The 15,125-nt window shown below is 53.7% G+C and overlaps 4 protein-coding genes across 4 annotated transcripts; 2 read left to right on the forward strand and 2 right to left on the reverse strand.

Moving 5' to 3' along the window:
* Positions 1–644: 644 nt before the first annotated feature.
* On the forward strand, positions 645–2,912 carry CPAR01_14717 (glycosyl hydrolase family 47; the record flags this gene model as incomplete). Its single annotated transcript, XM_060498967.1, has 3 exons — positions 645–1,236; positions 1,314–2,653; positions 2,709–2,912. The coding sequence occupies 3 exons, from the start codon at positions 645–647 to the stop codon at positions 2,910–2,912; spliced, it is 2,136 nt and encodes a 711-aa protein (XP_060342430.1).
* Positions 2,913–4,648: 1,736 nt separating this feature from the next.
* CPAR01_14718 (amino acid permease) lies at positions 4,649–6,618 on the forward strand (the record flags this gene model as incomplete). Its single annotated transcript, XM_060498968.1, has 3 exons — positions 4,649–5,214; positions 5,290–5,499; positions 5,556–6,618. The coding sequence occupies 3 exons, from the start codon at positions 4,649–4,651 to the stop codon at positions 6,616–6,618; spliced, it is 1,839 nt and encodes a 612-aa protein (XP_060342431.1).
* A 956-nt stretch (positions 6,619–7,574) lies between these two features.
* Positions 7,575–9,373, reverse strand: CPAR01_14719 (uncharacterized protein; the record flags this gene model as incomplete). Its single annotated transcript, XM_060498969.1, has 2 exons — positions 7,575–9,002; positions 9,068–9,373. 2 exons carry the CDS (start codon positions 9,371–9,373, stop codon positions 7,575–7,577), a joined length of 1,734 nt encoding a protein of 577 aa, XP_060342432.1.
* Positions 9,374–11,059: 1,686 nt separating this feature from the next.
* Positions 11,060–12,063, reverse strand: CPAR01_14720 (short-chain dehydrogenase; the record flags this gene model as incomplete). The annotated part of the gene is made up of 3 exons (XM_060498970.1): positions 11,060–11,489; positions 11,545–11,980; positions 12,036–12,063. 3 exons carry the CDS (start codon positions 12,061–12,063, stop codon positions 11,060–11,062), a joined length of 894 nt encoding a protein of 297 aa, XP_060342433.1.
* Between the last annotated feature and the right edge of the window lie 3,062 nt (positions 12,064–15,125).

Raw genomic sequence — 15,125 nt, forward strand, 5'->3', positions numbered from 1 at the left:
AATGGAGCTAGCTACCTTACGAATACAGAAGGCAGTGCGCAGTAGTCTGAAAGCATCGCGTAGACCGAAAAAAGGACTCGCAATCACAGACAGTTGCATGTATGCGAGATTGGTGGTCAAAAGACCATAAGAACTAGGTACCGAACAATAAAGATTCAAACGCATCGATCCATCATGACGAAGGTGCATGGTACGCTGGGCACAAGTGCCGCCTTTCCGTAGGTTCCTGTCCCGTCCACCAGTGAGCGTGCGCTGTAAGGAAATACAGTGGGTTAGCGGGTAGAGTGGTCGGCACCTTACCTCTAAGACCCGACGGGACACCTTTGCGCGACCGAAAGGTGTCACTCACTGGCCCGCTCCAGCTGGGTCAGAAAGTCCACATCATCGAGATTCCTTAGGTAGTCTCAGTTGCTGGTTGCTCTTGTCTCTCTTGTTATTTTTCCTACATCCCACGCCGTCACAGTACAACTCTCATTCCTCAAAGCTGCTGGGTTTTGAGCCAGAGCACCAGTCTTTGCAAGCCTCCTTCACAGTCTTTTCCCTCCAAGGTTGTTGACCCCCGAGGTTTGCGACCTGTTCGTCCCGTCCCACGTCGTTTGCTCGAAACCGCCGGATCCACACTGCGACAATGCTGAGGGCGTAATATGAATGTTCGCGACCCTTTCAATCTACATCAGAACTCCGCCCTTAGCGTTTTCAAAATCACGGCCGCCCGAGCTGCCCATAACATCAAAGAAAAAGCAGTCGAAGCCGGAGCCACTGCGCTGAACGACATGTCTTTCAATGTCCCAAAGAACGTTCCCTCCTTCAGCAATCCCCAGCGACAACTCGAGGACAGATATTGGGGTGCCTCTGCCAACAGCAGCCGATCCTACCGTGGAGGCAACTCTGGTATCTTCCACGGTGTGCAGGGGCGGGTAGAAGACCTTCTTGGTACCAAGGGCCAGCTTCCCATGTACAAGGACAAGCCCTATGCCCACCACGCAAGCCGGAGGTTTCGGCCTCTCTGGCGGCGGAAGCGCTCCATCCTCGTCACCCTCCTCTGCTTCGTAACAGGCCTCTGGTTCTTTGGCTTCTTCTCAGAGGGCTCCAAGGCCCGCGAATCGGCAACGACATGGACTGGCTGGCTTGGTGCGACAGAGCCCACGGGCAAGAAGGTGGACTGGCTCAAGAGACGGGAGAGAGTAGTTGAGGCCTTTGAGCTCAGCTGGGATGCCTACGAACGCTATGCCTGGGGTAAGACTTTGAACTTGCTGGTAACATTGTGTTCGCTCATATGGAGCTCGGAAACTAACAGCCGAATTTGTTCATAGGATACGACGAGTACCACCCCATTGCGAAGACCGGACGACAGATGGCACCCAAGGGTCTTGGTTGGATTATCATCGATTCGCTCGACACCATGATGTTGATGAACTTGACATCGCGCCTGAGCCATGCGAGGCAATGGCTTGCCAACGACTTGACGTGGGATCAAGACCAAGACGTCAACACATTCGAGACAACCATCAGAATGATGGGTGGCCTTCTCTCTGCGCATTACCTGTCCACCGAGTTCCCCGAGCTGGCCGCGATCAAAGACGACGACCCAGGCGCGCCTGGTGAGGACTTATACCTGGAAAAAGCAAAAGATCTGGCCGATCGTCTGATGAGCGCCTTTGACTCGCCGTCAGGAGTTCCCTACGCCAGCGTCAACCTGGCCACCTACAAGGGCATCGTATCCCACGCTGACGGCGGCGCCTCTTCGACCGCAGAGACGACGACACTGCAGCTCGAGTTCAAGTACCTAGCCAAGCTGACCGGCGAAAAGGACTTCTGGGACAAGGTCGAGCGGGTCATGAAGGTGGTTGACGATAACGGTGCTCAGGATGGACTCGTCCCCATCTACCTCTACGCCACGACGGGAGAGTTCAGGGGAGACAACATTCGCCTGGGCTCCCGCGGAGACTCGTACTATGAGTACCTGATCAAGCAGTATCTGCAGACGAACAAGCAGGAGCCCGTCTATCTGGAGATGTGGGACGAAGCCCTAGCAGGAGTCCGCAAGCACCTGATAACCTACAGCAAACCCTCTGGATTTACTGTTCTCGGAGAGCGCCCCTCTGGTCTGAATCACGAGCTGTCTCCAAAGATGGACCACCTTGTTTGCTTCATGCCCGGTACCATTGCTTTGGGAGCGACTGGAGGCATTCCCGAGGCAGAGGCCAGGAAATTACCCACATGGAACAAGAAGAAGGACGAGGACATGAAGCTGGCCCGCGAGCTCATGCAGACGTGTTGGGGCATGTACAAGTGGATGGCGACAGGGCTTGCCGCCGAGATCACCTATTTCAACATCGACAACCCACCTGCATCTCCCTCGGCCTCGCATCACCCACCCAAGGACTTTGATCCGGATCCGCATGCCAAGTGGCGACAGGACTTTGAGGTACACTCTCAGGATGTCCACAATCTCCAACGACCAGAGACGATTGAGAGTGTCTTTTACATGTGGAGAATCACTGGCGACATCAAGTACCGTGAATGGGGCTGGGAGATGTTCAAGTCGTTTGTCAACTACACCTCGGTCGAGGATGGTGGAGGCTTTACGAGTTTGAGCGACGCCAACACGATTCCCCCAGTTACGCGTGACAACCTGGAAAGTTTCTGGATGGTAAGTGGGACTCTACTTGACTGCTAAGCTATGGTAACTAACACGGTGTGACTAGGCCGAGACGCTCAAGTATTTCTACCTCCTGTTCTCACCGGATGATTTGTTGCCCATGGACAAGGTCGTCTTCAACACGGAAGCGCACCCGCTCCCCCGGTTCGATATGGGCAAGCTCTTCAGCACAGGCTGGCAGCGCAAGCCAAGAGACGCCAACGGAAAGCTGATTGTAGAGAAAAAGGAGGAGCAAAAGGAACAAGCATGATATCATTGATGTAGGCTCACCTGTGATGGAAGTCAGGGGGAGCATGTTTATATAAAGTAGCATGTCTTTGTCGTTGGAGGCATCGTATTCAAACGACACAGTCTGGCGTTGTATGGGATGATGATTTAGCTGTTGTAAAAACACTGCTCAGACATGGGCTAATGTATCTCTCAATGGTCTTGCTACCACTGCTTTTTGATGTCCCTTCTGCACTGCCAGAATTGCAATGCTTTACAGCTATTCATGGCAGTAATCACTTAATATAAAGACATACTTCCACAACTCCCTGCTCACTTGTGAGGACTTGTGAGGACTTGACGCCGCCGCACATACGGTTCTGAGATAAGGGATAATGAATGCACTTTGTATTCTACCTAAGCACCCTAGGTATTGGAGGTATGTGCCTCGATGCATGTGGGGCGTGGGATGACAACCTGCCTCAATCTGTGCGCCTGTCAAACATTGGGTCTGAGGCGAAGCTGCAAACAGAGTTGCGAACAGACTGCAAGCAGGGCATGACACCTGCATATTGAACAAAGTCAATCGGGAGTTTTGCTTCGGCGCTCAGCAGGTGTGTCATCATTATTCTTGAGTCTTGGAGAGGGGAACGGACGACTGTGGGCGAATATTGACTTGAGCAAATATCCCTACATAGTAGACGGTAACCCACGATGCGAGCAGAGAAACGGTCTCCCCTGTGGAGCCATCCAGCTTCCTAGTTGGACGATCTATGGCTCCCAGTCATGCTGCCTCCATTTAGTCTCCATTAAAGAACCCCAGACAAGCACAGGCCCGTACCGATTGCAACAGTGGGTATTGGGTAAGCGAGAGAGATGGAGTGAGAGGCACGGACGGGCAAGAGGGAGAGATAGCGGAAGTGGATTCATCTCTACATATCTAGGGCGACTTTTGGGGGGGGGGGGGCAAAGTTGGGGGGCAGGCACACTGACAATTCCATTTCCAAGTGCAACTGCCCATTGCCAAGGGACAAGTGAAGGATTCGAGCCTGGCCCAGCCATGACCACCTCTCCCCTCATTCGTCGGCGCCAGTGTCGCACCCTTAAGCCGAGCCAGTTCATCCTGTCGCCGACGTTCTGAAGGACCGAAAGAGGCGACTTGGAACTCATGTCTGTCAGTCGGGGGGGTATCCTTGTCACCAGATTAGACCAGCAAGCCATCCCATCCTGTCACCTTTCAACGCCAATGCGGCAACTGCGCTGGTCGGCCCAGCATGATAAGCCTCACCACACACGCTCAGTCACCCAACCCCTTTAGGTGGCGGTAGTCCGTCGCTTTTCGTCGCAACGACTAGTACACGGAAACGTTGTCCTTCTCCTGGTGTGCGGCATAGACTTCGAGGCCGACCGGTTTCCTTAATCCGCGAACTCTTCACGCTCTCTACCGACGATTACGCCAATACTTCGAGACGATCTGCAGGCATCTTATCGGCGTCAGACCCTGCTTCTACGCATCCAGATACCCTCGGCAACAGGCATGCGATTCTCCACGAAGGTGACCGATGCCTAAAGCGCGCCAAGTCTCACCGAACGAGCGACCCGACATACAAACGCCATATCTCACGATCGACCGATATACACGATAACAATTCGAACAAACGGCCAGACACAGAGCCAGACTCAACAGTATCACCTGTGACGAGCGGTGTAGACGGCGACAACGACCCCCACTAGTCTTGATATCTACCATTTACATACCGACACGCTACGGAAACGGGGATGGCGCCGTACAACGAGGACGTGGAACTCAGTGCGATCAAGATCAAGGAAGACTCCCTCACCCTCGGGAGCAGCTATAGCATGCGGCGGGAACCCATCTACGACCCGAGCCCCGCGCCGGGTGTCTTGAGCCGCGTGCTCGAGAGCTTCAGGCGCGCGCCCTCGCAAATGTCCGATGGCAGCATCCACAGGCCAAAGAGCAACTCATCTCTGGACCTCGAGCCCGGCCACGAGAGGGTGCTGAACGGCGTGCACTACTACGATATCCGACTCGCCAACCTACAGACCTCGCACTCCCTCCTCTCGCGAAAGCTCAAGGGCCGGCATTTGCAGATGATTGCCATTGGCGGTTCCATCGGCACGGGACTGTTCGTGGCTTCTGGACAGGCGCTCGAGGTGGGCGGGCCTGCGTCATTACTGATTGCCTTTTCGCTCGTGGGCGCAATGTTATACTGCACTTGTCAGGCTTTGGGGGAGTTGGCTGTTGCTTTCCCCGTTGCGGGTTCGTTCTCGGCATACTCCACGCGATTTCTGGACCCATCGTGGGGTTTTGCCATGGGTTGGAAGTGAGTATGCGCAGCACCTGCGCGCATCATTCGTGAGCGCCATGGAGGGAAGAGACCGCTGACGAAATACTACAGCTATGCACTGCAATGGCTTATTGTACTACCTCTCGAAATCATTGCGGCTGCAATCACAATAACGTACTGGCAAGAGGGCATAACCAAGGCTTACTTTGTCACCATCTTCCTTATTGGTATCGTCGCTATCAATCTCTTTGGTATTAAAGGGTATGGTGAAGCCGAATTCATATTCTCAATCATCAAGATCATTGCGGTGATTGGCTTCATGTAAGTTTCCGTCTTCTCTCCGTTGCCGCAAGGGTCTAATTCTGATCACCACGCAGCTTACTAGGGATCGTTCTCAACTGCGGCGGGACTCCAGACTCGGGCTATATTGGCGGTCGCTTCTGGCAAACACCGGGGGCATTCCACAATGGCTTCAAAGGCCTCTGTAGCGTCTTTGTCACCGCTGCCTTTGCTTTCGCCGGTACTGAGCTGGTCGGTCTGGCAGCGGCCGAAGCGGCGAACCCTCGCAAATCCCTCCCAACCGCCATCAAGCAGGTGTTCTGGCGCATTACCCTATTTTACGTCGTGGCCCTTACTCTAATTGGGCTTCTTGTGCCCTACGACGAGGCCCGTCTCCTCGGTGCTTCCTCCTCCGCCGATGCGACCGCTTCCCCCTTTGTCATTGCCATCGAGAACGCCCAGATTGATATTCTGCCCTCCGTCATGAACGCCGTCATCCTCATTGCCGTCCTTTCCGTCGGTAACTCTGCCGTCTTCGGTTCCTCTCGAACCCTCGCCGCGCTGGCGGACCAGCACCAGGCTCCGCGTTTCCTCTCGTACGTCGACCGTAAAGGTCGCCCTCTGACGGCCATCGGCGTCGCGTCTGCCGTCGGTCTCCTCGCCTACCTCGCCGACTTGAAGCAGCAGGACCAGGTCCTCGACTGGCTCCTCGCCATCTCGGGCCTGTCATCCATCTTCACCTGGGCTTCCATCTGCCTCTGCCACATCCGCTTCCGCCACGCCTGGGCCCGTAAAGGCCACGGCCTGCACGAGCTCGCTTTCCGCTCCCAGGTCGGCATCATCGGCTCGTGGTGCGGCCTCATCATGAACGTCCTCGTGCTCATCGCCCAGTTCTGGGTCGGTGCTTTCCCCGTCGGCTGGGAGACCTGGGACGCCGAGTCCGTCGCGAAGAATTTCTTTTTGCGGTACGCCGCGTTCCCCATCGTGGCCATCATGTACGTCGCGCACAAGTTTTACTTCCGGACCGTCTTTATCCGTATCGAGGACATGGACGTCACTACGGGCCGAAGAGACTTTAACCTCGGTATCCTGGTTGCCCAGGAGCAGGAGGAGAGGCGGTCGTGGCCGAGGTGGAAGCGCGTGTATAAGTTTTTGTGTTGAAGCAGCAACTCGGGTGTTTTGGCGGAGGTTGCTGCTATTATCGACGTACAGAAGCGGTTGAAGAACCTCTTTTTTACTTTTTTGATGTTTTCTGGATATGGAAGCGAGGGGTATAAACAGCGTGGCGTATGGACATCCTGCGGGGGGGCTGATCTTGGTACTTTACACTTTTTTTCTGATCGTTTATGTTGATGCCGTGGTATACTCTATGCCCAGGTGATTGGAGATATCCGCCATATTTGGATGACTAAAGATCATCACCAGAAAGAGTGGCTTCTATTAGAATGGGGATGACACAACACACAGTTCCTGTCTGCATCATGGATCCTCACGGGCAGTGCCTAAATCGTGACATCCACTGTATAGCCAATGCCAGAAAAGGCAACTGTAACATCATTTGATACCCGTTCTTCACAGTGACAGTAGTCAGCTACTCTTCACAAGGTTCAGGTGCCGTGATTTTACAGTCAGCGCGTCAGTTCTACCAGCATCGTATCAATCCTTCCCAGTAGTGTTGTTTGCCAAGAAAATCAAGTAGGTAGAAATGTGTTCGGTCTGTTGGATATCATGGGCTATGTCTGTACAACAATACAAGCGGTAGAGGAACCTATTTTGAACCTTCTTCCTCCGCTCGCCCCTACTTCAAAAGGTCTCCTCTATCTTCACCTCTCTGCCTTTCTCTCCTCTCTCTCATGGGTGGTACAGCAATTTTACATCCAGGTATTCTTAGCCAGATATCCTACTTCCCGTAGTCCGAGAACCACTCCATCACGCGACAGCATGGTGGAAGGATGACTAACCGGGAAAGGAACAGCACACTGGCAGCAACAAAACGCTCCCGTGAATCATGGGCAGCGTGGCACAATACATTTAATCGTAACAAGAATAGACAAGACACCGGGCCAGTGGCGCTGACTTCATCCTTCGAGGAATGCCAGGGTGTCCGTCCGTCGCGCTTAGAAGTCCCAAAAGCTCTTCTGGGCCGAGGTCAAGCCTGAGCCACCCTTGGGAGGAACGGCCTTGGGAATGTCCTCGAGGTCGTCATCTCCGTAGAGCCAGTTGCGGTTGGTGCCCTTCTTGCCACCCATGCCGTCTCCGGCGATGTGAATGCCCTTCGAGTCGCCCTCCTTCTCCTCTTTGACCTTCTTTGAGCCCATGCCGTCTCCAGCGATGTGGATACCGCCCTTGCCCTTTGAGGACACCTGGGGCTTGTTCTCCTTCTGAGAGGCGGGAGACTCGTCATATGAATCCCAGTGGGAGTCCATGTTGCTCACCACCTTCTTGCGGGAGTCGCTGACTGCGGGTCGCCCCTGCTGGCCTGACTGGCTCGGCGAATCATCTGTCATGGCGAAATGGGGGTCAAAGTCCTTGTGACGATGGTTGAGGTTTGTAATGTTACCCAATGCGCGGTCAGAGTCGGTTCCAGGAAGGGGCTTGCCGTCTTCGCTGTACAGGTTGTTCTCATACAGGTGAAGGCCAGTGTTGTGCGCAGTGCCCTTGGGTCGGCCCGCGGGACGCGGTGTCTTTTGCGGGCCATCATCCTCGAAATCAAAGTGCGCCTCAGCGTCGCGGCGTCCCTTGACCTGTTGCTGCCGGGCGACAGGGGTCTCCTTAATCGCTGAGTTGTTCACATCGGTGTCCCAGTGGCGGACGTCTTGGGTGCGCAGTGTCTTCCCGGGCTTAATCTTTTGCGGCGTCGTGAAATCGTCGAAAGACCAACTGCTGTCGTGCTTGCTAGCCTTGGGACGACCCTCGGCAGGCTTGGGAGTATCTTGCGGGTCTGAGCCATCGGCGAAGTCAAAGTGCTGGAACTTCTTGGGGTTGGGTCTGTAGAACTTCTCGGGAGACTTCTGCTCGGGGCTGTCGGGCACATCTGCGTGCTCATCGGCGTCGAACAAGCGACTGGGCTGGAAGTTCTTTCCGGCTCCAGCCTTGGGAGCGCCAAACTTGCTTGGAGACTCATCGCGCTCACGTCCGGCGCTGGGGGAGCTAGGTTCCTCGTGCTGGGGGCCAAGGATATCGTTGAAGGACCGTTGCTGAGGTCGGGTACCCGCATAAGGTGACACAACAGCTCGGGGTGCCTCTTCTTCCTGCTCCTCCCTGGGCGCAAACAGAGACAGAGAAGCATGGGGGTCTCGCAGCACATTGGTTGAGCTGCCTCGCGATCGGTGGGTCAACTCGTTGAAGTCGGGAGCCGGGGCATCGACCTTGCCGTTGGCCTTCAAGCCCTTGGTGATCAACTTGATTTGCTCCGTGCTATCCCGGATGGGCCAGTTGCGGCCCGACTTTCCAATGATATCGCACTGCTTGAGAAGGGCGCCCTGGTCCCAAGATTGGCGAATCTGGGTGATCCTGCCCTCGCTATCGAAGTTGACGACGTGCATCTGTTGACAACGGAGCGGTTAGCCAAGTTCAAGCTACAAAGTAAGGAACGCGGGGCAGTACGAACAATCGGAAGGTAGACAGTCCGATCAGACAGGAAGTTGTCGTCGAGACCAGGCAGGTATGCGCCGCCGCTAGTGACAAACTCTAGGGTAGTGTCAACCTCTGCAGCGATAGCATCGCGGCCCTCAACGATGTCCAGGATCTCCTCCTTCTTCTTCTTCACCTGGTTGCGCAAAGTGTTGAGATGCTTAATGATATCGGTAGGACCATTGTAAGTGGTAGTGGTGGTAATGTAGTAGAGCGTCGCGTTGGGCGCGAGCAGCGACGAGTTGGGAGCAGTCAAGAACTGCTTGTACGTTGCGGCGGCCATGGTAGCCTTTGGGTATTCGAACGTGAGGAATGCGACGGGAATGCGATGCGAAAATGACGGTTTGTTTACTTGGTATTGGTGGAGTGGGCTCGTTGGAGCTGGTGTTTGTGCACGGCTCGAGGGGTTCAAGCAGTTGCAAGAAGAAAGCTCAGCAGGGCCAGAGAGGCAATGACATGAAGAGGATTGGCGAAGCTCTTGTTGCAGAAGAGAGAAAAAGAAGGAAAACAACAGACGGAGAATGTGTGGGTGGCTCAGCCCAAAACAAGCAGACCAGATGAGTTGTTCTGGAAGGGGGAGAGGGAAAATGAAGGGATGGGCCTGCGACAGGGAAGCAGGAGGGAAGGGGAAAGCGCGACACGTCTTCTTTGGAGGAGGGGCCGTTTCTGGTCACATCTGGAGACAAAGTTCCTGGTACTTGCTAAAGCTCAGCCTTTCCTGGTAATGAGGGCGTAGTGACGTGACAAGAGAAGGTAGAGATTACCTCTGCTCCTGGGGGCCGAGCACCCCCAGACTCAGCCTTGGCGTGCCATTGGCCGTTCGCCTGTCCAGGAAAGAGATCCTAGACAAAGGGGACCTTGCTTCCTGGCGTAGCAGAGTACAAGATTATCTGCCTTGTTATGCTCATCGTCGTTCTGTCTTTCCTTAGCAGCGGCCCGCTCCATTACCACGACGCAGTAATAGAGTTTCCCAGAGATCTTTGTTTGCATTGCGTCCCGCTGCCTATTTTGCAGTAGGATACCGCAACATGACTCTAGCCCGCCTGCGGGAACGACGTCAAGGCTCGAGCAGTTCGCCCTCTGAGATAGAACCCAACAAGCTTCGACGTGTCATGTAACAGAACAGAAACCAAGTCACGGCCTGCGGCTCAACCACGATACGTGTAGGTACTGATGCGCAGGAGAATCCAATGATCTGCATGCGCGTGTTAACGGCCTGTCTTGCGACCAAGGTAAACATAGCGCGGGAACCTCGTTGGAACAGTACTAGGTATCCGTACGCCAATCGCACGTGGACAGCTAACCATCGCCTGTGATCGGCTCGGTCGGTTCACGTTTCCCCGCCAAAGTAGCTTTTCCAAAACATCAACATCCTGTTGATAATGAAAGCGAGATAAAGGGGTTTGAAAGTTCATATGATCTAGGCAGGATTCCGTCTGCCTCCGTCCAATGAGGACAGACTTGTCAATCCAGCGCAAATACGTCCTAATATCGACCGACATGCAACAGAAGCACACCAGAAATGCAGGTCATGCACGCAGCACGACGCGCTTCTCATCTGCCCCTCGCCCCTCCTGTTGGTGGGCGATTGGCGACCTGTGGTTGGTCTCTTTTCATCCCAGTCCCCTGTTTCATCCACGCTATTCAATCTCTTGTGGGTAGCGTTCCCGCCTGGGACCTTGCCGTCGGCCGAATCGGTCTCTAAGCAGATGGATGTGGTCACCGCAAAAGATAATTGGTAACACATGCTCAATGGTCGCCGCAGTTGAGGCTCTTTGGATTTCCCTTGGAATCAGAATAGAATATGGAGGTGGCCACGGTTCTCTTCTATTCTCACACAGTGAATAGTTGTGATCATGGAATTATTAACTTGTTCTCTAGACCTTGATGTTCAGCACCCTGTCTAAGAAACCAGGACCTGTACCGAGCGTACGGTATCTATGTAGCACAAAATGTTTCGCTTCCCTCTTTAGCCGTTAACAATGACACCGCCGTTGCAGTGGATCGTCTGTCCCGTGATGCTTGCACTGTCGGTGGAAGCCAGGAAAACCACACACGTCGCAATCTCTGAAGGCTGCGACGGGCGTCCAATGGGACTTGTGAACTCCTTTTGAGCCTTTTCATTCATGGTCGCGGGGATCAATGGAGTCCAGACTGGGCCAGGTGCAATCGCGTTGACGCGAATGCCCTTGTCGCAGTATTGATTGCTCAGCCCACGAGTGAAGGAGATGATGGCGCCCTTAGTGGAGGTGTAATCCAAGAGATCAGGACGGCCGATATAAGCGTTGATGCTGGCGTTGTTGATAATGGTTGCGCCCTTCTTCATGTGAGGTAAGGCGTATTTAGAAAGGTAGAAAATGGGGTGGATATTGGTGTTGAAAGTGTGAATCCACTGGTCCCTGCAATGTCTGTTAGTACGCGGGGAAAAGCAGCGAGCCGGCTTATACAACTAACTCCTTCAAGTCCTTGATATTCTCGACCATCATCTGGTATGCGGCATTGTTGAAGAGGATGTCGATGCCGCCAAGCTTCTCCAGCGCAGTGTCGACAATCTTTTGGCAATTGGCGGCATCAGTGATATCAGTTGCGATGAGGTGGCATTTGCGACCATAGGACTCGACACGCTTCTTGGTTTCCTGAGCATCCTCCTCCTCGTCAGGGAGATACGCAATGAGCGAATCGGCGCCCTCCATGGCAAAGAGAATTGCTGTGGCGCGGCCGATGCCAGAGTCACCACCAGTAATGACGGCTTTCAGGCCTTCAAGCTTTCCTGCAGCTTGATACAGCTTGGAGCCGCCATCTGCAGTTGGGACTCTGTCGAAAAGAGGGGTGACGGGCAGCTTTCCCTCCTTGCCGGGGAAGCTCTGGTCTGTGACCGGCACCTTGTAACCTGGTAACGAGTTGTGAGCTTTCTCTCTGTTGCGCAGTATCATGACATAACATACCTTCCTCGAACTGGGATTTGTCTGTCATTGTGGTATGGGCGATTACTGAGTCTGTGGATGCACAGAGGTGTAGATGGATGAGCAATGTTTGGGATGTCAAGGAAGGACGGGACTTCTGAGGGACAGAATTATAACGACCGAAGCAAAGACAGCAAGGAAGCTACTATCCATCGTGTCGTCAAGACAAGTATAGTAACTAGAAGGAGGTAGGTGCATAGGTAGAACGGTTACCCACATACCTCATCAACGACGTCATGGTGACTGCAATTACAGAAACATTGTGCGGTCTAGGCTCAGGCGCTATTTCCTTCCCTCACATGAATGCGCAAATAATTGGTTGAATTTCCGAGAGTAGGAGCTTTGCGGCTCTGTATTTTCTGATCGCACTCAACAATTCGATTCATTGCATGGGAGCCCGGAGACAACCGTCCGCTTGCACATTCGGTTGAGCTTTGCTGAGGTAACTCAAGAGCGGGACAATTCGTCCGGCATGATCTCCATCTGTCTCAATTGGACACTGTGCATCGCATGCCAAGGCTTCAGGCAGTCACCACGGCGCATCTAGCATACTGGATCATGATATCAGCCTTAGCAATGACGTGGTCATCTCATGATGGGAGACATTCGGCCATCGTATCGGCGGGAGGGCCTATGCGTCCCCGAAGCTTGAGACCCCACCCCATTGCCGTTCCGTTCTTATAATGTACCCCGCACCCGGGCCCGACACGGAGTGAGCCGAGAGCAGAATACCTCCCGTACGGAGGGCCCTGTGCACCGACATGACCATGCTCTCCCGGCCGTAGTTATGGATCCTTAATACAGCTCCTTATCGTTGACTTTGCCGGTGTTTCCCCTCCCTCTTCGGAATATAGGGGCCCAACCCCCGCTCATGCAAACCACGTCATAATCTGACCACTCACCGTTCACTTTCTTTTTCCTAACGGGCCAACCTCGGGACACAGAGATTTTAATCTAGAGTGTGTATTTGACATGCGGCACAGAAAGACAAGCAAACACGCCACGGCTGAGCCCTGAGGTCTTTGATGTTTGCTGTCATGGGACCCGGTCAACCGGTCATCGGATCGTCTGTGTTGTAGGCCGGACCTCGAATGCTGACGGGCGCCTTTAAGATTTGAGACGTTAGCCTCATTGCCACTTGCAAATTAACGGTTGTCGGATAGTCCACTGGTCCGTCGAATTGATCATCAAGTGGCTGTTAATCATGAATCGACAGCTATCTTCAGCGAGTGAGACAGTGAAGCTTAGAGCCCGCCAACTGCTTCAAGTGGCGCGCGTAGTAGGCAAGCCTCTCCCGAGAGAATGGCGTTCGACAACCAAAGCCGTCAGAGAGGAGAAAGGAGCCCAGTCGCCAAAAGCGCCAATTCTCTCACATTCACGGACCTAGCTGTTGTCGTTGTTGGAGACAACGGGCCACAAAAGCCGTTGTTGAGAAGTGACATATCATTTAGCCTAAGGATTTGATGCTCGTCGACTTAGCGCAACGGCATTCTCGATCCTGCCTTCACATCGATCAGTTCTCGCACGCTCGCACTCAACAAAAGGAATGGGCAGGAAGCTAAGTTGGTAGAATTTCTACGATGATCTGGTCAGCGAGCAGAAATTCGGTCCAGCCCACTTTCGACTCTTGAGGTGGCCCACGTAAGCGCCAGTGAAGCAGATTGCAGGATCGAGTGCATTGTTCACTATTTGAGCTGTCAGTCGGGGACGATCTGATCGAACTCGACGCTCCCCCGTGGGCCTGATACGATGAGCTACTGACCCCAATTATATTTCACCAAGTTGCATTTGCCTGGTTACCTAGGGATACTTCGGCCGGCTGTTAAATGCACCTCGCTCTGTCAGTGCAATTTGATTGACACTGACAAGCAAACAAGTTCCGCGTGGGATGCCACCGCGGCTTCTGTCCGGCATTGCCAAGTTCAAACTTCAGACTTGCTCCTGGGACCTGAGTGAACAAGGTTCACTGCAACGTGCCTGGCGTAAAGTAACGCCTGCTAATTATCCAACCCTGGAGCTTCCTCGATTGGCGAATCCATTCAATACCCCTGGCTCCGGCAGGCTCCCCCGGCCTGTGCTACCCTGGTGTTTGCTTCGGTCTCGTTGGACCTCCTCCATCTCCATCCAACCTCAACTTTCTTTTCTGCTTTCATCCTCGACTTTCCTCCTCGAGACCGTCAGACCGCCACAGCATTTGCTTGGATGCATTTTCAAATACATCCACGGCCATAATCCGATACCGTCTGCCCGCCCCTCTCTGCCACCATTTGACAGGTCAATCAACCAGTCAACCTGCATCGGCTCTGCCTGGATAAGCTTCCCCGTTGAACTTCGCGGTTCCGCACGACGTGGCCCACACATGTAGGTACTGGCAATTTTCGCATTCGTCGGCCGATGGCAATGACTCGCCAGCCTTTTGGCTAAACGAACGTTGGTCCCGCCGCGGGAAGGGCTGAACTAACGAGTGGTTCTTCGTACGGCCGATACACTGAGACAGTATTGTCCTCCGTTGCTGCCCATCCACCGATCCAATCTAACTTCACTCGGGTATCCATGTCGTCCACTCTGGCTTACTCTGCCTTCTTTCGCATCGTACGATGGGCAAACTTGCCGAACGCCAGGCGGCCCTCGAGACCGAGAAAACTCTTCCAGATTATTGCAGTTTCCAGTAAGGGTACCATCAGCGTACCCCATGTACGGATAATGATGGTCCTTCGGCTTCGGCCGAATCGCAACCACCCAATTCCCAAAGGCAAAATGCTCAAGGCAAGACATGCACCGAGGGACCACGTTGCGAAGCAGGCCTCAAAGAATCATCCTGATGCACAACAAATGCGTGGTTATCGGGTTCTTGTCTGCTTACCAGCAGGCTAAATACTTGGTCATAAACGATAACTGAGAGAGCCAGCATCGAGTCTCGACTGTTGTGGTCCCCAACTTGCTGCTCCGACTAATGATTTCTTTTTCTAGGAGATAAAATAAGTCAATGCGGACTGACGATTTTCTCTGTCGATCAAGAGCTATGGCCTCTCGCCACCAGTCATCTAGCAGGATCATAATAATACACTCTCG

This window comes from Colletotrichum paranaense (genome assembly GCF_030867605.1).
Source record: "Colletotrichum paranaense strain IMI 384185 chromosome Unknown Scaffold_16.1, whole genome shotgun sequence".
Lineage (NCBI taxonomy): Eukaryota > Fungi > Ascomycota > Sordariomycetes > Glomerellales > Glomerellaceae > Colletotrichum > Colletotrichum paranaense.